The sequence below is a fragment of the Phascolarctos cinereus genome, unplaced genomic scaffold (assembly GCF_003287225.1).
Source record: "Phascolarctos cinereus isolate Bilbo 61053 unplaced genomic scaffold, phaCin_HiC Scaffold_5;HRSCAF=322, whole genome shotgun sequence".
Lineage (NCBI taxonomy): Eukaryota > Metazoa > Chordata > Mammalia > Diprotodontia > Phascolarctidae > Phascolarctos > Phascolarctos cinereus.
In genome coordinates this window covers 297968139-297995900 of record NW_027555958.1, presented here as the reverse complement: position 1 = coordinate 297995900, position 27762 = coordinate 297968139, and the positions used below count along the sequence as shown (strand labels likewise).

Genomic DNA, 27762 nt, shown 5'->3' with positions numbered 1-27762 from the left:
TTTTTCAGGGGTCCTGACACCTCAGTCTCCAGTCTGTTCAAACAATTTCCAGTTGTCAAGTTTTGCCTTCCCCAAAGTATCCGTCAAAATAAAAGAAACCAAACTGTACTAAGCTGACACCATTAAAAAAAAATTCAGCTCAGATACTTAAAAAAAAAAGAAGAAGAAGGGAGATTCTTATTTCAACTGATTTGTTAGAAGGGCTCATAAAACCATCAGAAACCCGCCAGCCAAAGACACCGCATTGTTACCTTTGGGTCTCTCTTCTCCTCTCGCTTGGGCTCCACGGGTCCCATTCATGCTGACCGCCTTCTTCCAAACTGAGAGAAAAAAGTTTTCAACTTTACGGTTCCAAATTTTTTCCCCCTCGCAGATCCTGGAGAGGCGGCTAACACTTTTTTCCCCCAACAGACGGTCTGCGGAGATTTGCTGTGGAATAATAACAAAGGAGAGAGGATACGTATTTAAAGAAAAGAAGTGATTAATGGTTTTCTGTATAATTCTCGCATTTTTCTTAGCTCTTGTCTACACAGAATGGCTGTGAACTTTAGGTCCCATAGAAATCCTTTTTTCCCCCTACGATTCTATTCATACCTTCCAGGGGACAGCTTTGATTCGCTTCTATAGAGGAGCATTCCTGGGGGGCATATGCTTTTTAACAACTATTTTTTTTTTTTTAGCATTAAGGGCTGCATCTCCGAGCATCTAAACCCAGCATTTCGTTTCTAGCCGAAACAAAGCTTCTCCCTCTCATCCTCAGCACGGAGAAAAGTTTCCTTTTTGTCTCAGTGCAGGCCAGATAAAGCCGGGCCAGTTCGAACATTCGGTCCCCTAGGCCACCAAACGTGAGCCATCAAACCTCCCAAGCCTGGCTGACTGTACTGGGCCCTCTTGCCCACCAACTCCCAAACCCCAGGGTTCCAGATGATTCAGTTATACACACCACACCAGGGGAGGAAGTTAGGGGCTTTTATTGGACTAAAGAAGATGCTGCAAAGTAACAATTCTATTTGAAATAACTAACTTCCTCTTGGGGAATGGTAGGCGACCTTAGCTATAGCAAGGACTGGGAGGTCATAGTAAGGACTGACTATAGGAATTAACGCCCTCCATAAGTCAAGGCTGTGTCCCCGGACATTACATTAGAGAATCAATTGTTGTCCTCCTTCTCCATAGCTCCCCACTCAAAAAAAAAAACACACACACACAGTCTGGGGGCAAGAGGACCCTCAGAGCCCCAATGCTATTTGGTCCCCCAGTCTCTGTTTCGATACTTTCTATGAGAAAGAAAATGAAAATTAATACAAGAGAGGAGCTTCACAAAAGAGGCCATTCGTCTTCTTGATTATCTATTTGCTTGTCAGAGTTTGAGCTATGGCACCAGCCGGCTCCTTTGTAATATAAAAATCCTCCGAAAACCTGCAAACACCGAGAAACATCTGTGCAAAAAATTAGACTCATTAAGGCGTTAAACACCTCGGAGGAGAATAGTACCAGAGAGGTACCTTCCCAAGTCGGAGGAAGGGAAGCTTGCCTCTTTGGGGGAACTGTCTCACTACCTTAGAAACTTTAGTCTCCAAAGTGAAGATTTTTGGGAGTGAGTCCATAGAACAACATTCTCTGTGCTTAGAACAAATAAATAATGGTATTAAAGTCTTAGCAGGATTTAAGTTTCTTGTGCTGTACCATTAATCGTTTTTAACCACCCCCTAGTTAGAGAGATGACTTGGCCCTCCTGACCAATTTCTGGGTAAGGAAATAAAATCCAAACAAAACACGAGTGCATACTAACAGAGAGAGAGAGAGAGAGAGAGAGAGAGAGAGAGAGAGAGAGAGAGAGAGAGAGAGAGAGAGAGAGAGAAACAACAAACGCTGACTACTGTTAGTTGGGTTCAACTGAACTAGAAAGGTTGTATTTATCGGGCATCTTGAAACATCTTTGGCCTACCCTAATATGCATAGCATGCAGTTTCTAGCATAGGTCACATCACCTGTATCCTTAAAGTTACATCAAGGCTTTAACAAAAACACAGCCAAGCTAGTCACAAGGGAACCAAAATTTATTTCTATTTTCACTATGAACACGCCATGGGAAATTTCACACTGACTGCCATAGAGGTATCTTTCTGCTCCCGAAGGGAGCTAGTTGGCTTTGCAACAGGAATGATTTGGAATGTCAGGAAGAGAACACAAAGAGGACGCACACAAAATAAAATAAAATGTTCATAGTCTTAATCATCATCATCATAATTAAAAAAAAAAAACGACGAGAAGACGACAACAACAAACTGTCCGAAGGCCCAGAGCACCTTCTTCCCAACAGACCGGGGCACAGAGTTCTGGTTGCTGGGTCACATTCTCGGTCGGAAAACGGACTGACTGTTTATAAGAGGAGGCCCCTGCCTCAGGAAGAGCCTCTCAGAAAGAGAGAAATCAGAGTTCCAGGGTCCTTGTGTCTTAGGGCAATGTTACTAAGCTAAACAGGTTCCTAGCATTCACAAGCAAGGTAATTAACCTGCCAATGCCTTCCTTTAGCAGGGGTTGCAAACGCACTTTACATTCTCTTAGTCTCCTTTTTCCCCCCCCTCAGCCTTAATTTCCCTTCTTGGTGCAGTGATGTCACTCACCCTTACCCTCATCCCTGGCCTTTCCATTCCCTCTCTTTCCTTCCTCCCTTCAGCACTCTCAGATCACATCCTATACAACATGTAGGAAGGAGAGTTACCAGACATCATACTGAGCAATAGTAGCTGGGGTGGGGGTGGGGGCTCTAAGTGAGTCAGAATTTTTTTTCTTTAACCGTCGCAAAACAAACAAAACAAAACAAACAAACAAACAAAAACAAAAAACCCCTGCTCTATCTGGTTGTCTGGGTATGCTTTCGTTGGATGCCTCGGAAGGGATGGGGGTGGGGGGCAGAAAATCCAGTCTGTCTTCAAGAAAGAGCCTCATTTGTTAGCGGGAGCGCTGGTTGTCGAGGTAATGGCAGGCACAGAGTCCGTCCTCTCTCCGGCAGACTGAGCATGACAAATGGGCCTGAGGTTGGCGTGATTAAAGATGAAACATGGATCCATCTTCTCCAAATCTGAAAACTAGTATCTGTAGCATTCTTCTCCACCTCTTTTTTTTTCTCAAAAAAGAAAAAAAGGAAGAAAACAAGAGCCACGAACTCTGTGCTTCTGGGGGTCACTTCTGCTCCCTCTTCTGTTCTTGCTATAAATAAGATTCCCCTCCCCCCTTCTTCTCTCTCTTTATTATTATTATTATTGTTATTTTTTCTGCAGAGACAAAATTTCCTGGTCTTAAGCACCACTGCCCTCCCACTTTTTCTCCTCCCTCCTCACCCTCCCACCAATCTCCACTCCCACCCCCATAAATCCAAGGTCTCCCCTCAAGGAGCGTTATAGTGAGGTGGGGGTTGCATTGGCTCGACTTTGGGCCCCTGCAGATGACCCCGGCGTGGTTGATCGGATCTTCGTGTTGGGTAATTTGTGGTCTTTTTTCCATTTCATCCGGCGGTTCTGGAACCAGATCTTTATCTGGCGCTCAGAGAGACAGAGAGAGTGAGCGATTTCCACCCTCCGCCTCCGGGTCAGGTAGCGGTTATAGTGAAACTCCTTCTCCAGCTCCAAGACTTGCTGGCGGGTGTAAGCTGTCCGGGAGCGCTTTGGCTCCCCTCCGTTGTAATTGGGATTTACTGGACAAACACAAAAAAGGAAGAAAAAGAAAGTTTTATTACCCTGGAGAGGAGGGGTGAAGTTCCTTCTGTACACACAAACACACACCATCTCCCATCTCCCTACACCATCCAACCATGGGGCAGTGGGAGGAGGGAAACCTCCGTAAAAGAGAAGTAAGAGTGTTCCCATAGGAAGAAGGGGAGGCGGAACCTCAAAGTTTTGTGGGGGAGAGTGAGGAAGTGTCTTCACTTGGCTGCAGTCCGTACCCTTATCTTCTAGTCTAGCTGCCCCTGGTTGAAGGAGTGTGGCCAAGGCAGGGACGGAGGGGATGGGGGGGGTCTAGAGGTTTCTCTAAATTTTTCCCCCTCCTCTTTCCCAACTCTCAGATTCCAGGCGGCGCCTGGCTGGGGAGAAACTTTTGCCTAGTTGCCGAGACCAAGGAGATGGGAAGCGAGGAGAGGAAAGGGAAAAATAAATACACCAAGTTGACTCAATCCACTACTTAAATACAAATTACTGGGTCCCCCCCCTTCCTCCTACCCATAGCCCCCACCCCCGACATCAAACTTCACTTAAAGCTGCTCCTCCCGGGAGAAAAAGTCGCTGGTGAGAATCGCGCAGAGGATGAGGAACTGACTTCAAAGGCGCGGGGCCAAGCAGGCCATAAAAATTTATGGGGGATGTAATTATATGGCTCTGAAAATAGGCGACAGTAAATCTCCCGGAATGGCGATTTTACAACGGGGGCAATTGGTTTTCCCCCTTCTTCTACCCCTCCCTACGACTTGGAGGTTCCCCTCAGTATAAAGCTCAGTATAAAGTGTTGGGGGGGAAGAAAAAGGGGGTGTGGAAAGGAAAGTGCATTTCAGTCACTTACCGGTGCTCACGTGAACTTTCCGCATCCAGGGATAGACTACGGGCTCTTTGCAAGAGGAGTGGGATGGGCTGGGGTGAAGAGGGTTTTGACCACAGGGCGGTGGCGGGGGGCTGGGGCTGACCGCCTCACAGCGCTGGCCCGGCTCAGGGAGAAGGGCCCCTGCCTGCGGCTGGACTGGAGCCCTCTGGGACAGCACCGTCGGCGGCGGGTGGCCGGGCTCTTGACAGGACGCATAGGTCTGCACGGTGCAAGCCGCCCGCCGCCCGTACCCCGCCTCGTGCTGGAAGCTGCTCTCTCGCCTCTGGCCGCTGCCGTAGTACCCGGGCGAGTGGTTGCTGGGTAGGTAATCGCTCTGTGAATATTCCTCGCAGGGAGGGAACTTGGGATCCACATAGTTGGAGTTGATCAAAAAAGAACTCATAGCCATTAATTTCTGGGAATTACCCACAAAATATACTAAAATTTATTCCGATCCCTGACTCGTTTTCCTGTTTCCGAAAGCCCACCTACTTACTGTCAAGTGAACTAAGTTAGGGGGCCACGTGATCCCCCGAGCCAATAGCCGCTCCGGCGGCGATTCCCGGATAAGGAAATCTGTTCACCCGGACCCTACTCTAGCCAAAGAGCTGCAACACAGAGAGGGTTTTTTATTCCCCCCTTCTGCTCTCCCCCCCTCATCCCCATCACCAGTATTTACATAGGGCCAATGCGTATGCGACCTCCTCCCCTTCTTTCTCTCCTTCTTCAGGGTCCCTGAGGGACTGGGTGCAAACAGGGAGAATTTGGGGGTGAAGGGAGCACCCCCCATTGAAGCTTCCCCTCTAAGATGAAGGGTTCTCTCTCTGCCCTGACCACCCTGCCAAATTGTCTTTCACCTTAAGGAGCAGGAGGGATTTTTTGGCAGCTTTTAGCTGACATCTTAAAAAGAAAAATGGGGGAGGGGGATAGATTCTTCCTAGAGAGGGCAGTTCAGTCAGGAGGTAGGGAAGAGAATTGGGAAGGTGTCTCTCCGGCTGAGTTCTCTTCTATTTCCAAGGGGTGTGGGAAAGGAGTGGTGGTGATGGTGGAGAGACAAGGAGTCGGAGCCGCCCGGGTGTGCTGAGGGGTTTGGCAGAGATGAATTGAATCGGTTGCGGATCGATAGGAAATTCATCCACTAATTCGGGGATACCTCGCCTTCCAAATCGCATTTAGCTGCTCTATTAAGCTGATCTTGTCAGTCTGTCCCTCTGCCCCCACTTCTCCCACCCCTCCCACCCCTCACTCTCCCACCTTACTCCAGCATCAAGAAGCTCCCTTCTTCTGAGAAAGAAAAGAGGGGGCTGAATATGAAAATCAGGACCTTTGAGCATTAAACGAGCAATAATTTGTTAATATCAGCTACATCTGAGAAGTACTAACAATCTCTCAGAGAAGTACTGATTTAGGACTAGCAATAGTGTGGACAGGAATGCTAATATTGAGTTTGATTTGGTCTGTTGAAGCCCTAAGGGTGACACTCTCCCCCCCCCCCCGTCTTTTATAATTGTTTATATCAATTGTGTTTAAATAGCAGCATCTCGTTCTGAGCTGAAAGTTGAAGAGACACCTACTTTCCCATCCCAAGCTTCCTTTAGAAAGAAATACATATTGAGGAGACCGGCTCCCATCTTTTTCCTTTTCCAAGTCAACAGCCTCAGTCGTTTGATAGTTTTTATCCCTGATGCTGCCCCCCCATTCATATACATAATATATAGGTGTGTGCGGGGGCAGGGGGGGTGGAGAGAGAGTTCTTTTTTAACTCTGGTCTCTTGAGAAAGCTAGAAAGAGGTAAAAAAGAGTGAAGGAGCCAGGCTGCGTGGGTTTCCCAGGGCAAGGAGCTGAGATCTCAGGTAGATAAAAACCTACTCCAATAAGGAAAGAGAGAGCGAGAAAGATAGAGACATAGGTACTCAGGACTTATAGAAAAAGAGCGCCCTTCTGGTCACATCACTGGATCCTCTTTATTCTAGAATTTTTATTTTCTCTTCTGGGAAAAAAAAAGCGGAGTGTTTATGTCAACTACATATTCCCCTAGATACGAATTTGTGACCACAAAATTCCTTACACAAATTCGGATCTACAGGGTATATACAGAAGACAGAGAGATCTTCTTGGCATAGAAATCCTTCAGTTCGTTTATTCTGAGAACGGTCTTCGGTTTTTTTTTGTTTGTTTGTTTGTTTTTGTTTTGTTTTGGGGGGGCTGGGATAGCGATTGGTCTGGTTTGGTTTGGCTTTTCGCCTGTTTCTTTGAGAGGTGAGGACAGAGCAGAGCTCTGTGAGGACCCGGCGGGGCGGTTCGCTTAGCCTGTAATATGGGGTGTCACTCCTCTTCCAACCCCTGGAAATAGATGCGGCTGATTCCGAAAATGCGCGCGAGCTAAGACCTTAAGCTGTTCAACAACCAGGCGCATGAATTATGAGACGTAAACATTGGCTAAGTACAAAAGAAGGAAGGGTCACCCAAAGGCTGAGGAGCAAAGTCAAAATTTATTCCCTTTGGCTTCCCTCCCTCTCGTCCCCCGCCCCCAAAGGACTTTTTATTTCAAAAAAAAAAAACAGAAGACAAAAAACTCCCCAAAACACCAGCTCCTACACACAGAATAATTAGGGCTCCCTTCTCCCGTTTCATCCTGTAGCTCTCAAACAAACGAATACTCGATAGTTATTTTCTCTGGCGCTTCTCAGAGGAAAGAAGAGGAACTAAGGGGCGATAGAGTGGAAGGGGAGAGGGTGTCATTAAAGTCCTTTTAAGAAAAAGTCTATTGTAAAAAGGAAGAAACAGCTGTAAAGAAAAAGGCAAGGAGGTGAAGCAGATGGGGCCGCGGGTATTTAATGATGGGCAATTCTGTTTACAACCTGAGAAAAAGATCAAAGGCGTTCCATTTCCGAACTAGGGGCGATGTAAAACAATAAAATATTCAACCAGATGATGCGGCAACTCCCGCCCTTCTCTATTTGGAAGAGAACTGAGTAAAGAGAAAGAATATTCTATGAGGAGAGAGAGGTCTCTGACTTCCCAGCTCCAGGCCCGCACCCAATCCCGTCACTGATGTCTAAAAATGCCCTGCATTCAAGCCACCTGGCTGCTTGGCAGAAAAGAGGTCCAGCAGAGGGAAAGAAATAGGGGGAGAGTAGAGCAGGTATTGAAATGATCTGCAAATTGTCTTCAGCCCTTTCCCAAATTCCACTAAGAGGATAGGCTCTCAAGCAAAGAGATTCAGGGGACCGAGTTTAATTAGAGATGAGGTTCTAAACCTGGGGTCTACAAATCCCCAAAGAATGAATGACTAGATTTCAGGGAGTATGTGAACTTGGATGGGGAAAAAATACATCTTTATTTTCACTAATTTCTAACTAGAATTTATTATTTCCTTCAATTGTTTAAAAACATTATTCTGTAAGGTGGTCCATTGGTCTGAGCAGACTGCCAAAGGGCACATGATACGGTTAAGAATCAATGCATTAGAGGGAATTTAATACTATTTTTTTCCACCCCTACCTCCCAGGTGATTCTCCAATCTTCTTGTAGATCTTTACTAGGTATGGGGAATTTGGAGGGTGACTGGAAGCCCTCTTCATTGCCTAAAATGTCCATATTATAACACTACATTCTCTACACAGTCCGTGAGCCTGGGAAAATGTGTTCTCCAAATGAGGACAGCAACAATAACAACAATAATACCCCTTCTTAATAAATACTCAGGGAACTACTGCGTTTTCAGAAGGCAAAGCCTCTGACTTGGTATACTGGGAGACTCACATAAGACAGGATTGGAATTGCTCGCCCCTCTCTCTCTCTCGTTTTAGATACCTAATTTCAAATCCAAGAGTTTGCAATTCTCCTGTCTCTTTCTTCCCCACGTGACATCATTATAACCCTAAGGAACATTATTTAATCATGCTTTTCCTTAGACCCATTTAACACCAATGGCTACAAAGGTAGTGATTGTTACTGCTTTTTTCAAACTCAGATTATTTAGGTAACAATTTGCTCCGGAAGATGCAGGGATATTTGAGTTTACTCTGGACAGCAGACAAAAGGAAAATGATAGGAACATCTCCAGCACCCCTAGCGTCTAGCATGGACCTTTCGAAGTCTCATGAGAAACTATGCTCTGTCTTGTACTAGACTCCAAGGCCCCCATCAGTCCTGGTCCTCAATCCTCACCTTCTTTGGCCCATTCCCCACACCCCATATCTCCTTTCCTTTTCAACTAGGCCCTTTGCTCATAAACCCGTCGGCGATTCGGAAGTTTAGGAAGACGGATCTGCAGCTGGGATATCTCCACCGTTCTCCATTTCAAAAGGGGAACCGGCTGGGGGAGCGAGGGAGATTGCATCCCCTCCGGTTTCACTCCAGGGAGCTTAGGGAGTGAGACTCAACCTCCGCTTTTGGTCGTGACAACCGCACAGTAAGAAAAAAAAACGAGTGAGATGAAGGGAACTTAGGGCCTGGTCATGAAGCCTGTTAAGCCTGTTGTACTCCCTCCTAGGACTAGACACCTGCCAAGATGATTCCCGGCCTCCCCCACACCTCTTGACCCGCACGCACAATCCCAACACGCACAAGAGAAGGAAAGAAAGTAACTCTTAGAACCTATTTCGTCTGAGATAGAGGCTCACTCCAGAAAATAATTCTTGACGTTTTTAAAGGGCCAGTGTCCATCTCCCTCAGTCTTTGAGCGCGTACCCTCGCGCTTCTCCTCTTGCACCTCTCTCCGAAAGCCACAGGTTGAGAGCGTGACCTCTCTCCCGCTTCGACGCCTCCTCCAACAGATGTACCTTATGTCAACTGGAGAGGGGGGCCAAGCGGTGCTAGCCATTCCACCTCTGCGCAACTGCTCCAACACCCCTCCACAGCCCAGCTCAGCTTCGGGGGAAAGGCAAAGAGAGGGGATCGGAGGGGAGGGGGCAGAAGAAAGACTGAAAAGAGAGTCAGGAATACTCACAGCTGTCGGTTTAGGTCCTCCCTTCTCTTTTCTCGATAAGATAAGCTCTCCTTTTCCACTATTGTGGAAGAGGCGGACGGAACCGCTGCTGTGAGGAGAACCAGTCAGTCCCAGGACCCCTCCGAGGCTAGAATACGACCTTTTTTTGGGGTGTGTTTTGTTTTTGAAGCTGCAAGTTTTCGTATTAATCTCATACTTTGGCAGTCTTTGTTAAACAGCTAGGCGTGTCACGAGTCTCCTGAACATTTTAATATCTGTTAGACGCCGTGACCTACGTTTCACCCCTCTCCCGGCCTCTCCCACTAGCAGGCCGTTTCTATAATACGCTCACATAGTTCGCTCGGTCATATTGAATTTTACTCAGGTCATTACTTGGGAGAAAAATGACATGGCAGGAATTTTATTCAGCTCTTCCTCACTGGCTTGAATTTTCTCCAGAGCCGGTCACTTCCAATCCTCCGCCTTCCCCCCTCCCCCATCCTTCTTTAACACCCACATTTGGATACAAACCTGCCCTACCCCATACACTACAGCAGCAGTCGCTGGGATTTTCGAGTAATCAAATCTATTTTTTTGGCCCTGGAACTTGTTTCCACCGAGGGCATGAGAAGTTGGGAGTCTGGGCATTTTCTCCTGGAGCTGGTTCGCTCAGGAAGAGTCGTGCTGCAGAATGGGGAAGGGCGAGGGGCAGCCGGAAATATGGGGGTGTATGGATCCGAAGGAATCCGGCAAAGACCTATTGACTGACGGATGCACTTTTCCTTGACCCCCGCCCCCCACTACTGCCTTTCCACTTCCAGGGCATCCTTCCGTCCCTGAGAGCACCACATACACCTACCTTCTTTAAGGCCACAGGTCCTTAGGCGATAGGGTAACCCATTTCCTATTTCCCCAGTCCCCGGAAGAATCGGATTCCTGGGACAGTTGCGGAAATGACAGAGAGGTAATGGGCCAACCAGGGTGGGAAAATTTAGAGGCATTGGAGGTTCATTTTTTAGTTACATTAATTACAAAGAATACATTGGGTCTTAAAGATATTAGATTTCTTCTTTTCTTTTTTGTAAATCAGATCTCATTCTTTACACCAGGGAGCAGATGGCGGAAGCATTTCAAATGTAACGGGATATTTTCTTTTCTTTATCGTAGTACGGGTGAGATATATTTTAGATAGCGAACCTCATCCCCTCTGCCTCTTGTCTGTCTGATTCTAACGGAGAGAGGCCAGAACAGGACGGCTTCGGGCAGTGAGAACTACCTGTTCCCCACAGGTCGAAAACCAGTTTCGGGATGCAGAATTTTTACTAGCAGAATTCAAGGGCCAAATAAATGACAGGATTGTGCCACATCCCTCTTGATTCTGACCGGAAGCAGACCGATTGTCATTTGAGAAACACTGTATCATTCAAATGCAATGCCACGTATCTACCATCGGCCTTCTCTTCTCATCCCCAACTCCGAAATTCACTGAAACTCCCAGATCCAGCACAGAAAGGAAGAGGAAGAGAAAAGAGAGACACTGAGCCTGCCTCTTCTCAGGAGTACCCTTCTCTTTTCTCGTTTACCGAATTCCAAGGAAGCTAGTCTTGCCCCTTCTGAGACATCCGGGAGAATGAGAAAAAGGAGTGGGAAAGGAAAAGAGGCCGGTAGTTTAACCAAAAGACAGTCAAGCTGTATTTGAACAGCATCCTTACCCCTTTCCCTCTACACCTTGCCTTATCTCAAACTTGGAGTGTACTATAAAGCAGAAAAGCTAGGATTATCGTTATCCATGCACACACTCCAGGCTTTCATATATGAAATACTCATATAATGATGTGATGACATAGTATAAAGTAACAGGCATTCATTTCTATGCCTAAAAGAAGCACATGCGTCGATGTTATAATTACAGTCCTTCCCTAAGTATATATATCATCGTTTGACCTATAAATTAAATTCTATAGGGTGTGTCGAAGATTAATTTCTGTTGGCTTGTTACAAGTACAAGAGATAAATGTCTGGAGGATAATTTTCCTTCTTGCTTTGCCTCTTTGCAAATGTGGAACTAGGTAAGAAATTTGACTGAAAGCAGAAATTGGGAGAAGTAAAGAAATTAGCGGGACTTCAAAGTTCCAGGAGATCAAAGAAGGAAACCGAGAGATACAAGGGAGGGGTCCTGATGCCTACTCAGTTGAGGATATAACATCCATCTCCCCCTTCCCCCATTCTCACCCTCCACTTTGACTGTACTTCGATATGATTCTCTTTCAGGAGACTTCAGAGTCTGGGAAGTGAACAGGAGGGAGTTGTTAAGCCAGTCCTTCAGCAGGGCCAAAACAATGTTAATAATGATGATGACCGTTGTCATCATCATTGCCATCAACATATTTTGAGTCTTCACCTTTGAAGACTTTGTTTGGCTCTTGTTACTGTCCTGCAGGGACTTCTCTCTAATTGGATTTAATAAATGTGTGTGACTGATAAAGTTTTAATTAGATTCTCTTACGGTATAGCAAAGATTATGTTGAATAGGGAAATAGGATTTAAGATTTGACACTTGAAGTCCTTTCTAATCTAAAAGTTCCTCCCTCTCCCCCTTTCCCCATTTCCTACCCCTTTCCATCAAAACACACACCTCCTCCAGCACTATTTTCAGGAAAATTTCACAATTCTTACTCTTGCTCTATTCCTCGCTATTGCTTTTCTCAACCACCCCATTTCTTCCACTCTCTATCTCTCTGCTGCTTGTCTCCTGCTGTGGCCTCTCCAAGCCCTCCTCCACGTAGTCCTTCTTACCTTAACCTCACTAGCTGTTTTATTTCTTTTCCACACATAGCGCCCCCTCTTCCTCCGGGCCCACAACTCCCCCCTCCTTTACATAGCCTCTTCAACTAGGCACGTTCTCAGCTCCATACTGTTTCACGAACAGCGTAAACTTTTGACCCTCCAACTTTGTGACCTTTCCAGGAATAATGCCAACTCAACACCCCAAGGTCGAATTCTCCTCTGCCTACTCCAGAAACCCAAACTGAATGTTTCTCTCCACCCCATTACTCCTCTCTAATCCCTCCACTCTGTTCCTCAAATCTTGGTAAGGGGAAGAATATGGAGTTTAAAACTTTCCTTGTGAAATGTAATGATTTTCTGAAGACAATAGCAGATATTCTTGTCTCTGGTTGTGGTGATAGAAAGGTGACATTGCTACTTTCACCTGGTGTATCTCTCCCACCCACATCCTCTCCTTAACACTATCCAATTGCTTGCCAAAGGAGACTTGGGGAATTTAAAATTTTATTCTATTTCACTGAGAATACATCTAGCACTGCAGTGAGCTGGGAATTTATTTCTTTTAGGGACGAAGAGTGGTGAGAAGCACTGTTGGAAGTGGGAGGGCACTATTTTTTCTGGGAGAATGGCTAGGGTGTGGGAGATGTACAGGGAGGGAGTCCTGAAGTTCTTGCCTGGGTTGTAGAGGCAGGAAAGCAAGGGAGAAAAACAGAAGAGGCAGCATTTTTCGTCCCCTTAACGAAGCCTCCAACTCTGCCTGGCTGTGAACTTGGTCTGAGGCGGACTCTACTGGTAGCTCCGGGACGTTACAGCTTCTGCCTCGGGTGAAAATCTTTACCCAGATCAAAAATAAGAGGAAGTCACAGCTTTCTATTCTTTTTCTTCCCAAATAACATCTCGTTATCCATCTCCCCCCCCCCCCTCCAGAGAAGGGAAAATAAAGTTTCCTTCTTTTCCCTCTGGGTTCCTAGAGATCATCCCTTCCTTCCACCCTCATCCCCAGTTCAGAGGAGCTCTGGAGGGGAGTCCTTGGGCAGGCCAAAATTATCGAGGTTCTGTTTTGCCTCTCATTGGGAAAGGAGAGAAGGGAAGAGGTGCACATACCCAACAGTCTCTTCCTCCACTTTCCCTGCAAACAATTCGCCTAAGGACTGCTTCCTCCCTTCTCAGCTAGTTCTCTCCCAAGGAGCCACTTCATCCTTGGAGATGAGAGGACTACAGGAAAGTAAGATCCACTTTCTACAGACAAGGACCACTTTGCTTCCTAGCCCAGAACTACGAGGTACAGAGAGCCAGAAGACGGTCTAAAGAGGAGCACAAGGGAAACTTTCCTTGCCCCTCCCCTAGAGTTTGAAGCCTAATAGGTGCAGAAGCTGCGGACTCCCCAGCCAGGCCTGGCCAGTCTAGACAAGGTGGTTAGAAAGGACTAGGGAAAAAGAAAACCCATGCCCATTCAGGAGGATTAGAATGTGTAAGACAAGGTGCCATTCTTTCGACCTATCTCTTCTGTTGTTTTCTAGAAGAAACTAGAAGCAAGAGTTTGTGAGGAAGGAATTCAAGGGAGGTGGTAGAATTTACTACAGGGACAGAAACCCAGTGAAGGAAAGAGAAAAGGTGAAAGGGGGAAGAGAAGAAGAAGAAGAAGACAAAGTGAAAGGGGGAGGAGAGAACCAACAAACAGTTAAGGGATATTTTAGCTCTTTTCCTTCCAAACTCAAATCGACTGGCCTCTCACACATATGTAAAGTCCACCTCTACTTGGCCATTTCCCTGAACCGGCTCTGATTCGGATCTAGCTCCCATCTTCGTCGTACAACTGCATAGAGAAAAAGGAACGAAATCACACCCCCGGGGGTCGGGGGGAGAACCCTGCCCCCTCTCCCTATGCTACACCCATCACCCCCTGCACCAGGCTAGGAGGTTGTGCCGGCGCTGACCCCGCAGTCAGGGCTAAAGCGAGTGGCTACGGCTAATGTATTCAGGGAGCCGGGCTTGGAGCCCCACGTAGCCAGCCTCTCCTGCCCCGTCTGCTGACCTCCGAGTGATCCCGGACTCTATGAATTATTGATGAGATATGAGCGTTGATTTCCCCTTTCAGGATGCAAACTCCATTATAGTGTTAAAATGGCGATTTAATCGTTCAGAATAGCTTTGGTGTGTTTTTTTCCCCCAACTCATTTGTGTCTTCTTCCTTTTCATTTAATTCTCTTAATTAAATCCTTTAACAGATTTTAATCACTTTTGGAGAGAGGACCATTAAAAACAACAACAACAACAACACTCAACAGCTACCAAACCTGTGTCTTACCTTCAGGAAGTTTGAGGTTTCAGGGAAGATGTGCCTGGGAGCGAGGAGATGGGGATGTGTCCACAAAAATGGGAGAGAAAATGAGTTTTTCGTGGAGACACACCCCAAAAGGAAAGACTATTCTGTCTGGTAGAAAGACTATTGAAGCCTTTCTTTATGAGCTCAAGGGGATGACAAGTTAAGAAGGGCCTATGGGAAGGAAGAAGGGTTAGAGAGAGGAAATAGAATCTGATTCTATTTCCTATATAAGCACCTGAAACGCTTACATGGTGCACAGGCTGCAGCTGACACCTAGAGTTGGGGGGAGGTGGTATTCAGAGTTTTAGGGTGAGTTAGCTCCATTATTGTGGGAGCCCAATATAGTACCTTTAAATTTGTGGGGGCATTAGGAAGAACTAATTGCCCTTGGGGTCCTTGGACTTCTCACCCTAAACCTTTCCAATTCCAGGCTCAAATCTAGCTTAATTAATATAGATGTGTAACAGTGATTCACCAAGCGATAAACACCTCAACAGAAAGATTCCTGAGGCCTAGTAATCTTATTATACCAAGAAATAAGAGAGGAAGAGAAATCCTACCCAAAGAGCCCAAGTCTGTTATCCATGTCTCCCCTCTTCTATTTACTAGACTGAAGACATGAAGCCCAACCTCTCCAAGGAAGGCCAATTTATTCAACAAAAGTTCAGGGCTTCCCATTCTCTCATTCCCTCTACCTCCTTCCTCCTCCAGCAAGAAAGTGTTTCAGCTGGATGGAGGGTAAGGCTGGACCATATAGTCTCCCTCAGTTGGAATCTGCCCCCCTCCAGAATCTCCAGCTTCCTTCCTCAGACAAAAATTCAGACCTAAAGGAACGAGGAAGAAGGACATGAGAGAAGAAAATAGGAAAAAAAGGTGTTTCTATGGGAGTCATGCCATGTCCCCCAAACTCTTTGTTAGGAACAACTTGAAAGTTTCTAATGTGTCCTTCAGTCGCTGAAAGGTTGTGTCTTCTGTTTTCCATTAAGGAGAGGAAACAATAAAATATGGGCCATATCCAAACTATGTTCAGGAATTCTCTTTCCTGTTTACACTTCTTATTTACCTTCTTATACCAATGAGAGAAATGAATAAAACAAAATCAAAATAGCAAAATTGGAACTGCTGAAGATTGAGTCTTAGGATGAACTCAAAAGGAAAATTAAACCTTAGTATCTGGTTTGCTTCTCCTCTTATTCCTTCTCCTTTAGGAAAGATGATGAATCCTGATCCCTATAATGAAGTCACTTGATAGGAGAGTTAGACCCTCCACTGCACCAAGTAAGCTAGAGAGTTCTAGGCCTGGACCAAGAGAAGAGGCCCAATCTAAAGAGGAAATGGAAAAGAAAACGAAAAAAGGATGGGAGGCCAGGAAAACTCCAAAAGGGGACCAAGGCAACAGTCTAGCAACAAACCTCTGCCCTCCAGGCTATGTGGGGCTCTTTAGGTCCTCAAGTACAGCCCTTTAACTGAATCCAAACTTCACAAAACATCCCCTCAATAAAAGGATTTGTTCTGTAAAACTTGGACTCCATCAAAAGGCTGAACCTGAGGACCTAGAAGGCCACATGTGGCTTTGAGGTCACAGGTTTCCCACCCCTGTTTTAGAAAAACTTCTTTGGGGGAAGGTGGGAGCACCTGGCCTGGAGTAGGGTCAATCTCGGTGAACAGCTCTTAACTTAAATACTTCTTCTCTCTCTTAAAGCACACCCTAATTTGGGTGAGGGAAGCAAAGAAGGGCACTGGCTTACTACATAATGTAGGATTAAGAATGTAAGGAAAGAAATGGAGAAAGAAGTAAAGATAGCTATAAAAGAACTTTAGAAGAATCTTCTGAGAGATTGAAAGGAGAGCATGATATTATTGATCTCTATCTGGACCTCACAGAAGGAAGCAAGCAGTCTCATACTAGGCTGCTCTTGACCATTCCGGGAAATCTGTCCTAATATCTCCAGCAGATGTCCCTGGGATGCCCTGCTCACCAGCTCTTTATCAGAGTTTGCAGAACTTATGTTTGGGAGAAAAAATTATCTCCAGTGCAGGCCTCAGGCTCTCTGTCTTGTGGCTCACGAGAAACCTCTGGCAGGGATGGATAATAGGGAGTATTATAGAGAGGGCATGTTTTCTGGGACAGTATTGGGGGTGGAGTGGACACAAGAAATCAGTATTCTTCCAAGAGGCTCAATCAGCTAGATGGGATGGGGGGGGAGTCTTCATTTCCATTTTTCTAGGTTTTTCCTCCAAATGCTCTTTCTTGTTTGGGGAGGGGAGAAATTGCAAAAGGGTATCTTTTTTTTTAAGAAGTAGATATTTTTAAAAATGTGGGAGTTAAATGATAGCGGTAAAAAGGTCATAATGGAAGTAGGAGGTAGGGTTAATTATTTTAAAATATAATTGTCTGTGATCCTGCCTTTCCTGCACAGAGATCAATGTGTTTTTGGAGAGATTTTTCTTTGAATTGGAAGATGAGAATCCATAGCACAACTACCTCAAAACCTATTCCTGTCCTACCTTCCATTTTTCTTTTTGCCATGCAAAGGTTTAAGAACTTCTCGTTCGTGGAAACTAGGGAGAGAATGAAAGAGAAATGGAGGAAAGGTGAGGAAGGAGATTATTATTTTAGGTAGGAAATAAGAGATAGGACCTGCTTCCTTGTCGGAGGAGTTTGAGCCTCTCAGAGAACTGAGATACCTAAAGTCCTTTCACCTCATCACCAGAGAGAAGGCTGGGTGATTGAATCATGAAACAGCAGCGCAAAGATGGGGTGAGGAGTAGGTGGGTGTTGGGATGGGTCGGAGAACAGAAGAACTGAGGGAAGGCCTTCAGGCCTCCAGGTAAAGAAAACTGTCTTTTGGAACATTCCTGAATAAGAAATTAAAATCTCAGAGATCTTCTATGCTCCCGCTCCCTGGCAGAAAAATAAAACGACCTTTGGGGTGAGGGGAGTTAGAAAAGAAGGTAACAGAGAGAAGAGGGAAACATGTCGCCTGATTTTCTCTCCTAACTGTTAATCCTTTCCTTCTCTAGAGAATTATATTCACTTCCCTTGAAGGACTTTCAGGGAGTTTGTTCCATTTTCTCCCATGCCTCCAAACTAAAAAGCAGTCGCCTATTCCTATTTAGAGCTGTCCGAGAGTACTTTGGGCAGGTTCACCCCAATTGGACAGTTTTTCCTTTCTCTCGCATTTCCCTCCTCTCCAGTCCCACTGCGCTTGAGGACCAGAGGGGTCTGCTTCCAACCCTGAAAAGCCACAGGGAGCAACCCTAAAGGAGCAGAAGTAGAATTCTAAGGCCGAGAGTTGAATCACACGAAACCAACGTCTAATAGCGCCCAGGGCCAAGTTGCCCCGGAACTCTTAGAGTATCTTTTCCCTGATCATTCATTTGGGGTAAGCATAGTGGAGACAACTTTCATCTCCCCATACCCCTAGGCGGACGAACTACACTAGTTCCTTTACTTTGAGGAAGAGGAGTGGCCCCAAATTTCTAGCACATAAACTTGCTACAATCCCCAGGCCAGAGTCTTTCCTTCCACTGTCAATCTCATTCGAACTTGCTCCCCAAGTTTGCGGAAACTTTGTAGGTTCTGGCCCCATCCAAAAGCTGGCCGGGTGCCTCAACCTCAAAGTTGACGTGGCGCTGGAAAAGCTCCCCCCAACCTCTCGAAAAACACTCCCCCAAACAAACAATCGACAACGCCCCAGATTTTGGATCTTCACGGAGGCCCCCTCCCTCCTCTGGCTAGCCTGCCAGTTCGGAGTGGGGGCAGAGCAAGACCAAATTGCCCCGCAATAACGCTCAACAGCCGTGAAAGCTACCCTTCCCCCACCCTCTTCTCATCCAACCCCCAAGTCCCTATTGCCCTAAAACACCAGGGAGAGGGGAAAAGGAACTGGACTTACTTTGGAGAACGCTGGGCCTCGGGCCTCCCTCAGCCGCCGCCGCCGCCTTTGCTGCTGATGAGGCCGGGCCCTCAGCTCCTCTCAGCTGGGAGAGAGCTCACCTACCTCTGCCCCCTTCCCTGCCACTGCGAGCAGTTAAAGTGTCACTTACATTCTCGAGAATGTGAAATATACCGCGCGGTGTCAACTCCCCAAAACCATAAAACTAACTTTATGGACCTCACGTGACTTTCTCGAGCCAGTGAGGGGTATCTGTCTGACTTCTCGGCGATTTTTACGATCTAACTTCGAGATAAAACCCCTATCCATTTGACATCTAAATGTCATAGCGACTTTTGGGATAGTTTGCTAACGATAAAGGAAAAAAAATAAAGGGGGGAGGGAAAAGGGGGGCGAACAGACACTCCTGGACTCTCGACCAGTCGCCTCCCTAGCTCTCCCTCCCCCTCCCCCCAAGTCCTGTAAGAAGTTTGGCTAAGAAGGGAGAGATTGAGCTGGGTAAGTGATCTAACTCGACTTTACTTGCGGCGGGCGGAGGCTGGCTTGTGGAAGCTTGAGACACCCTGGCTCTGGGCCAGCCAAGACTGAGGCGGGATATGGGAGGAATAAGAGGGGTACCCCTTACTCATCAGGAGTGAAGGTCCGCTAAGGTATCCTGGTGCTGAGGGGAAAGAGAGAGAGAGAGAGAGAGAGAGAGAGAGAGAGAGAGAGAGAGAGAGAGACAGAGACAGAGAGACAGAGAGAGACAGAGAGAGAGACAGAGACACAGAGACACAGAGAAAGAGACAAAGAGAGTTAGGATGAGAGCAGGAGAGATGGGGAACAACGAAGAGGACACCATTTAAAGCGAACTGAATTTCATTTGGTGGGTGGTAAACGATAATGGGATTTGGTAGCTCATATTCTACCACAGTTGTTACCCCTTTCCCCAAGCCAACCCCAGAGAGGAGCTGGGCCTCAAGCCAAAGGATTTGGGCCTAAGTAGACTTCCCTGAGGATATTCAAAGGTGACTTTTTGGAGACTAGTGTTAGTGAAAGAGCCAAGAGTGGGCACTGGCCTGGCCTTCCTTCTTGACAGTTTTTGTTGCTTCTGGGGCCTTTCAGTAGTCAAGCAGGGAATAAATCTATCTTTCAGCATAAAACAGAGAGGGAAGAGAGTGGGACTGAGTATTGATAAGTGGGGGACAGTGTTGGGGATCAGGGATGGAGCAAAAGGGAAAGGGCCCTTCTCACACCAAACCGAGAGAAAGCATTTGGGGACCGTTTTGGTGGGTTTTGTTTTTGTTTTGCTGGAGCCGATGAGAGAGGCCCAGACAAGAAAAGACCAGGATGAGGGAGGTGGAGTAGGAGAGACATTTATTCGACTTCAAGAAAAGCTACAAACAAATACAAAAAGCGTATCACTGAGACGTTCCGGCAAAGACAGATTTCACACAGAACACAGCATCCACTCGGCTGACTACAAATGGTCTTGGGGGCAGAAGGATTGGGGAGAGGGTTCACCCGAACCTAAGTATTCCAATATTTACACACCCTGGGGCCTTGAAGATTGGCCTGATACACACCTAGATTTTCCATTTGATCAGGCTTCCCCCCCCCTTTTTTTTTTTGGCTTCCTCAAAGTCTCAGGTCCCGGCTTCTTTTGCTGAGACTGAGACTTGCACCTTAATATCCCCTTCTGACCAGTTCCAGGCCTATCCCTCTGCCACAGTCCCACCCAGGATTAGGCAAAAAGGGAGATCCAGGCCTGGATGAGAAGAGGAGAAAGGGAGAGGGGGAGAAAAATATATGTACATATTATATCTTTTTTTCCCCTATATTGGCAGTTAATCTGAGATTATTTTCCTTTCGTCCCCACTGAACGTCTCTCTCCCATCCCAGGCCCCCACCTACACCCAACTGCAGTTCAAGTACAGAGATTCCAAGCTATAAACGCAAATGTATCCATCCTCCTTTTATAAATAAGTTAGAACACAGAAAGGGGAGGGGAATTCACATTAAACATGCGAGTTTCTTTCCTTTTTGGGGGGGAGAAGCAATCACGGACACGAACATTCAGAAACACTGATGGGGTAGAGGAGGGCTTGGAGTGGGAAATAATAATAATTATTAATTATAATAACAATAATAACCAGTCCAAAGAGGTTGTGGGAAGGTAGGGAAGGGGCAGGAGGACCTAAGACCGAACGGAAAATCTCAAGCCACAGCAATGCTGTGGCGCGTTCGCTTCTACCGCATTAGGAGTCGGTTCTAAGTCCACAGAGAGCGACAGAAAGGAAGAGGCCGGCGCCTGGAGACTGACTGTGTGTGGAGGAACTGGGGGGGTGGGGGGATTGACTGTGGGTTTGGGCTCCTCCAGAATTCAGGGCTGGAAGGCGCTGCCGGCAGTAGCCAAACTCATGCTCTTCAGTTTGTTATCTTTCTTCCATTTCATCCGGCGGTTCTGAAACCAGATCTTAATCTGCCGCTCCGAGAGGCAGAGAGCGTGGGCGATCTCTATCCTCCGCCGGCGGGTGAGATACCTATTGAAGTGAAACTCTTTCTCCAACTCCAGGGTCTGGTAGCGAGTGTAAGCGGTTCGTGCCCTTTTTCCATCCGGGCCGGTCATATCTGGAGCAGACAGACAACAGGGCAGCGAGACTGCAAGGTTATTCCGGTTAAGGAGAGGAGAGATCTTGGGGGGGGGGACCCTAACGTACCCTGCACCCAGCTCACCAGTGCGTTGAAACTCCTCTCCCCCCCCGCCAGACGCCGAAATCCTGGCTGGTTTTCAGAGCCCCCCCCCCCCAATATCCATCTCTGCAGGCGAATTAAGCTCGCTTTGTCTACTGCCTCACTCCCTGCCTCGCCTTTTGCCTGGGTTTTCGTCCTCCGCTCCTCCGGGGAGGAGAGTAGACAACCGGACTTTTGCCCGGATAGTGCCATTTTATCCCTTCTCCCCCCCCCAGCTTGCCTCCGCCTTTCTCACCCCACAAAGATTCACTTAATATTGGGGGGGGACGGCACATGATGATTTCATAGGCAGCATCACCCCCACCCCTCAACACCAAGAAAATATAGCCAGGAGAAAAGAGAAATCCAGTCATAAAAATAATTTAAAAAATATACCCACCCCCATGAGAACCTCGTCTGATTCTCTCTCCCAAGCTACAGGGACGCCCTCAAAGACCTCGCTCCCTTAAAATATATTATTTACATATATATTTTAAAAATCACCATCATCTCATCTTCCTTCAAACGTAAAAGAAAACAGACACGATTTTCTTCCCACCTCCCCCCCCAGGAAAAAAAAACAAAAAAATCAAAAATATACCGTGGCTAATGTGCAGCTTCCTCATCCAGGGGAATATTTGTGGAGTCTGTCCCTCCGTTGTCGCTGTGGAGGTCGCGATGGGTTCTGTCTGGGCTCGGCTTAAGCTGCTGTTATTTAACTGACTTGCTTCTTCGGGCTCCGAGGACGCGCTGGTCTCGTCTATTTCTGTAAAATTGGTGTTGGAACTGGCAGAGGTCGCCTGGTCGGAGGGGGACGAGGCAGAGGGCTTGCCTCCGTGGTTGTCGCTGTTGGAGCAGGGCAGGGACTCAGGAGAGGACAGGGAGCAGCTTGAAGCCTGCCTGAACCGGGACTCCTGGCCGGGCGAGGGGGAAGGCACGCGAGGTCTCCCCCACCGCCCCAAAGTGGCTGGAGGAGGCTGAGGAGCGGTTGATGCTGAGATCCATCCCATTGTAATTGTAGCCGTAAGAGCTGGTATGCATGGTAGCAGAATCCCTGTAAGAACCGTTCAAAGAGCTGCTACTGCCATAATTTAGCAACTGATAGTCCGGGCCATTTGGATAGCGCCCCGAGAACGAGTTTACAAAGTAAGAGCTCATTTGGGTTATTTTGGAGGGCTTGATTTGTGGATCGTGGTCGTTATAACCCTGTGCTTCACGATTTATGATGTATTAATGAATTATAGCAATGCACTGTACTTCGTTTTGCTATGTATGCGGCCAAATATGGGGGGGGGGTAAGAAGGGGGGATGGGGGGGCGTTGGGGAATCACGTGCTTTTGTTGACCAGTCGTAAATTCTCGCTGATGACCTCAAGAGGTAATTCATGCTCTATGGTTACAAATAATGACGATCTGAGAATCGTTAGGGCCGATTCAATGCAAGCCTTCCAAAAAAAAGAAAAAAACCGAAGGGGAGAAACAGGGAGAAGGTTCGAAGCAGCCTCTTAGCATAGCTCGCCACCTCCCGGCGATAGTTGGAAGTGCAGGCGGAGGCCGTGATGGCGGCTGCCTCCCTCCCTTGAGGAAAGAGGAAAAGAGACTGAGGAAAAGAGCAAAGACGGGGGAAGTACAATCATTTGAGAATGGTGTTGAGTTGACCCTTCTTACAGGGGGGACATTACTCTATCTTCTGTTATCTCTCCTTTTAAATGTGTACGCGAAGCTCAGAATGCTAACATTCTTTCTCTTAGTCCCCTAACTCTCATGCTTTTTCCCAGTGGGGGAAGGGAGAGTGTGTATGAAATAACTATTTCAACCGATTTTCCATAAGGTTCCAAGATTGGGAGAACCCAGGCTTGGTCTTGGTTCGAAATCTCTTAAGTATTAAGGTAGACATGGAAAAGGATTTGGAGACTATAGGAGGGACTTCCAAAAGAGCAAGCAAGCAAGCCCTTTTACTTTCCAGGAAAATCTGGGACTGGACCCCTGTCCTCTATTCTTACCCAAAACCCCAGTCCTGTCCAGGGGAAGGGAAAAGGGGAAATACAGAAGCAAGTCAAGTTGATTATGAAGGAGATAGTAGGAGAATAGTGAGATAAGTAACTGACAGTTAATTTGGATGGAAGAATGAAGATTTCAGAATATAGACGCTGGTGGAACCTCTAGTGAGTGAATTGGAAGAGAAAAGAGGTTCCGAGGCTCCAAATCCTTTTTTGGGCCTAAAAAAGACTCGAGGACTACCTTTCCTTTCCTATCTGCCCACAATCCAGTGGAGCTTGGCAGAATTGAGCTTGTGGACTCCTGCGATGCTTTGTTAGATTTCCAGACAGTTTTGGAATTTTCAGAGCTTGCTTGCAAATCGTAATTACGTGCCATATTGAAAGTGACACAATTATAATAATTAGGGACTATGAAAAGAGCCCTAGCGATCACAAAATGCCCTAAAGCTGGAGAAGCTTCTGCCTAGATTGCAAAAGAAAAAAGGAAGGAAGGAAGGAAAGAAGGAAGAGGAAGAGGGAGGAAGGAAGGGTGGAAGGAAGGAAGGACATCATTCCCGTTTTCTTTGGCAGGAGGAAAGTGACAGGTCAGACTTGGTGTTTTTTGAGGGAGCAGAGGACAATTTCCCTTCTCCCCTTCCCTATCACCTTCCCTGATCACTATCTGCTCTAAGAAACGAAGAGAAAAACCGTAATGAAGCTCTCCTAGTCACCCGGGCTTCCTGTTTGCAAGTCGCAGATGAATTGACTGCTCTGACCGGGAACTGAGGAGCAAAGCGGAAATCAAATCCTCTACCCCAAACCTCAAGGCTAGGCAGGCAAGAAACCAGCCTTTCTGTGTCTCCTCTGTGCCTTCTCAGACTAGGGAAGAAGAGGAGAGTGGAAGGGAAAAGGAACAACTCAACTCACGAAGATTCTTTCTCTATAGCTTTTATTCCTGGGGCCCTGATCCTCTCCGCCCAGATTTCTGGGTCCTCAGCCTGGCCCTGGGTTCGTTAGTAAAAAACAAGTAAGGGGCGAGGAGGCGAGAAGGCGAGAAGGGCGGGGGGGGGGGGTGGGGGATGAGGTTGGACAGTCATAGACAGAGGCCCCGAGGTTTGAGAAAGCGAAAGAAGAGAACAGATGTTGGAAAGATGTAGCCCCAGCATTGGCGAGCCTTCCTCGAAGCCTTGGGGGAATCACTCTCCCTTGCTCCGCGGATTTATAATGTATGGGGGTGGGGTAGGGGTGGGATTCCTTAACACAATTGTCGGGTTGGAGATAAAATAGGGGAGCAGAAAAGAAAAAAGAAAGTCGGACTTCAGGCTGTGAATGCCATCCCAGAGTCTGCGGTGATCTTGGAGCTAATGTGAAATGTAACCAAGAGAAGAGGGTTGGGGAGGGAGGCTTCAGGCATTGGGACTGAATATATTTGTCTCAGTTGTAATTTCCGAATTCTGTCTTGCCCAGCCTATCAGCCTCATCCGAGCCAAGCGAGTGACCCCGCCGGAGAATCTGGGCGTTACATCGGGGTTTACTTGCAACCAGCCGGCGGCCCACTGGGATTGTCTTCAGACTGTTTGGGGGCTATTTTTCCCCGGAAAGAAAGAAGTGTGGGGGGGTGTCAACGACCGGCAGAGTTTTCACATTTTTATTATCATTGATATTAATAATAATATTATTATTACCGCAGTATTTCACGTCGGAGAGCTAAGACAAAACTACAACACAACACATAGAAAAATTAATAAAATAGAACTTTGTTTTTCTTCTGCGGCTGCTCTTCTTCCTCTTAGGTAGTCTGTGCTCCTTCCAGTGGATTAAGGGGGGAGGGGAAGAGGCGACAGGTCTGAGGGATAGGGGGAGGCCCCCCCCCTCGAGACCTCCCCTCTCAAAAGGGAAACCAAATCTCTTATTCAACCGTGCATGGGACACTGTACAAAATGAAGACAAGACACGGAAAACAGCGATTTGCTTTGCTTCCGGGAAACACAACATGAGCGAGTTCCTTTCGGTTCTCAACCGGAGTACACAAACTGGGGACCCCAGGTAGCTTTCGTGGGAGGGTTAGAGATGTAAGAGACAGAGAAGAAACCCTGGAATGGGGGCCAATCTGGAGCTCTAGTGGCTAGTAGCTGACGGGAGTAATCTGCAGGGTGGGAGCTCCACAGGGAATGGAATTAGTCCAGCCTCTCTCTGAGGTGCTCGAGAATTTCTCACTCACGCTCTTCCTGCTCCCTCCCACGAAGGCATATGATAATATGATGCTTATTTTCGTTTCCCCCACCTCAGCCACCTCCCCTGCCATTCCTCTTCACTTTCCTTCCCTCCCTCCCTCCCTCTGTCCCGGTCCTTCCTGGAGATCACTCTGTGGGCTTTTCTTCCTCTGCCTCCGGGCTGAGCTGGGAAGAGTTGAGCATCTTATTCTCCTTTTTCCATTTCATCCGTCGGTTCTGGAACCAGATTTTGATCTGTCTCTCGGTCAGGCACAGGGCGTGCGCGATCTCGATGCGTCTCCTCCGCGTTAGGTAACGATTGTAGTGGAACTCCTTCTCCAGCTCCAGGGTCTGGTAGCGGGTGTATGTCTGACGGCCTCGCCGCCCGCTGGGCCCAAAAGAAGAACCTGTTACGTGGAAAGAAGACATTAGGACACGGTCACCCACTCTCTGTTCCCTCCTTCCCACTCCTCTCTGGGGACCCTGACTTCAGAGGAGTAGAGTTGCCTTCTCTTCTGGCCTTGACACAGTTCCCCCTCCCTCCTCAGGTCATCTGCCTCTCCACCTACCCTCTAACCTCCTGGCCTCATTGGTTTGCTCTCAGTTCCTTCTTCCTCACCTCGAGTTGAGGAGTTCGTTGTTTTTGTGGCTGTGGGGGGATCCTACCTGAGGCTACAAGGCTGCTGGGGAGGGGTGGGGAGGATTAGGTATGTGCTAGTCAGGTGTTTGTACTTCTTCTGCCCCTCCAGCCTCTTCCACTTCACTTCCAGATGGCTAGCCTTTCCCCCTCCCAACTGGTGATAGATTTGACCATTTAATCCACAATGACGTGAATCGATCCGTGATACTCTGCATTAACGGTCCGACACTTTCTTGTCCTGCTAATGGACATCAATTTGGGACTCAAAGACAACAAATAATCTGATCTGATACAGACGCCTCTCTTGGTCTCTCCTTATCCCCTTGATAATGAGGAGACAGGATCTCTATGATACACCTTCTCTACCTTTCCTCTCTAGGATTACCTTTATTTTATGCTCCGTGGAGCACAGACCCCTAGCCTCAAGCTTCCCTTTCTCAGTTTTTACTGCCTGCCTCCCTCCCGCTCCCCACCAAGACAAGACTCATTCCATTTCTAATGGGGCCGGATACATGGGAGTAAGAGAAAGGGGTCGTGAGAAGGGGGGAGATGAGAAAGGCAGGTAGCAGGGACCCTTTCCCCTTTCCTCCTCAGTGGTAATCTTCCCTTCTCTTCTTTCCGACTCCCCCACCCTCCTCCCCAGTGCCTCTCTCTGACTGTCTAGGAAGGGAGAGACTACAAAGTTTAGAACTCCAACTGTGAGAAGTGAGAGACCCATCTTCACTCTCTGCCTACCTGGAACCCCTCCCCCCTCAAAACACACCTTTCGGGGGGGGGAGTCCCCGGGCTTATGAGGGAGGGGGTGGTGAATGCTTGATGAGAGCCCCGGGTTGTTTCCTGTTCCTGTGGGGAGGGACAGGCCCAGACAGGCCCAGACAGGCTAAAGGGTCAGGGGGAGGGAAAAAAGTATTGAAAAGCCTCACTCACTGTTGCATGAATTCATCCGCTGCATCCAGGGATAGACAGGCGTGGAACACTTCTGATCCTCACTGTCTCCGAAAACATTTTTGTCTTGGGCGCAGTCGGACTTCCTCGGCTCGGGGTGGAAGGGGGTAGGCTCTTCACTGCTGGAGAGGGCGCAGGAGGACTCTTTCTCCCTGTAGAAGCCGGCTGGCCCATAGTCACAAGCAGCAGCCCGGGCGTATCCCCCGGTCGCCGGTGGATAGTAGGAAGAAGAGGCAAAGCCCTTGTCCTGGACCGCCCCGGTTCCATATGCCGCGGGGTAGTGTCTTAAAGGATCCGCATAGCCCGAGGAGTACAGCGGGAGCTGACCCAGGAACGACTCCTGTCCGTTGGACAGAGTAACTGGGAAGGTGGAGTTCACAAAATAGGAACTCATTGGGAGGGGAGGCGCGGCCGGTGCTGCTGAGCGGGCTTTTATGATTTGTTGTGTTTTATAGTCCGAGCGCCTTAGCTATTAGTAGTATATCCGAGATTGGGTTTTAGCTGAAGGGGGATGGCGAGGTGCCAGTGAGGGACAGAAGGAAATACAACCATATGATCAAACACTGACCAATAGCAGAAGCAGGAATTGCCAAATAGCACCCATGAGGAGCAGGGCTCGCACGAGGGACCCGGGCGCACAAACCTATCAACCTCTTTCTTCTTCTTCTTCTTCTTCTTCTTCTTCTTCTTCTTCTTCTTCTTCTTCTTCTTCTTCTTCTTCTTCTTCTTCTTCTTCTTCCTCCTCCTCCTCCTC

The 27762-nt window shown here is 47.5% G+C and overlaps 3 protein-coding genes across 3 annotated transcripts; all 3 read right to left on the bottom strand.

Annotated features, from left to right (window-relative positions):
- Positions 1–2042: 2042 nt before the first annotated feature.
- Positions 2043–5091, bottom strand: HOXB4 (homeobox B4). The gene is made up of 2 exons (XM_020997627.2): positions 4558–5091; positions 2043–3697 (listed from the first exon to the last, which is right to left on the bottom strand). The coding sequence occupies exons 1-2, from the start codon at positions 4982–4984 to the stop codon at positions 3402–3404; spliced, it is 723 nt and encodes a 240-aa protein (XP_020853286.1). The 5' UTR covers positions 4985–5091; the 3' UTR covers positions 2043–3401.
- Positions 5092–19859: 14768 nt separating this feature from the next.
- Positions 19860–23628, bottom strand: HOXB5 (homeobox B5). Its single transcript, XM_020997620.2, is given in 3 exon segments — positions 19860–21130; positions 21834–22161; positions 22163–23628. Coding segments are annotated over 3 exon segments (804 nt in total). The 5' UTR covers positions 22391–23628; the 3' UTR covers positions 19860–20882.
- A 1919-nt stretch (positions 23629–25547) lies between these two features.
- On the bottom strand, positions 25548–27762 carry HOXB6 (homeobox B6). The gene is made up of 2 exons (XM_020997628.2): positions 26991–27762; positions 25548–25830 (listed from the first exon to the last, which is right to left on the bottom strand). Exons 1-2 carry the CDS (start codon positions 27400–27402, stop codon positions 25571–25573), a joined length of 672 nt encoding a protein of 223 aa, XP_020853287.1. The 5' UTR covers positions 27403–27762; the 3' UTR covers positions 25548–25570.

Excerpts from the sequence above, each read along its gene's own strand:
- HOXB4 (XM_020997627.2), bottom strand. The coding sequence starts at position 4,984 with ATGGCTATGAGTTCTTTTTTGATCAACTCCAACTATGTGGATCCCAAG. Across the intron at positions 3,698-4,557 it reads GAAAGTTCACGTGAGCACCG|TAAATCCCAATTACAACGGA; the intron begins GTAAGTGACTGA and ends GTGTTTGTCCAG.
- HOXB6 (XM_020997628.2), bottom strand. The coding sequence starts at position 27,402 with ATGAGTTCCTATTTTGTGAACTCCACCTTCCCAGTTACTCTGTCCAAC. Across the intron at positions 25,831-26,990 it reads GCGGATGAATTCATGCAACA|GTTCTTCTTTTGGGCCCAGC; the intron begins GTGAGTGAGGCT and ends TCCACGTAACAG.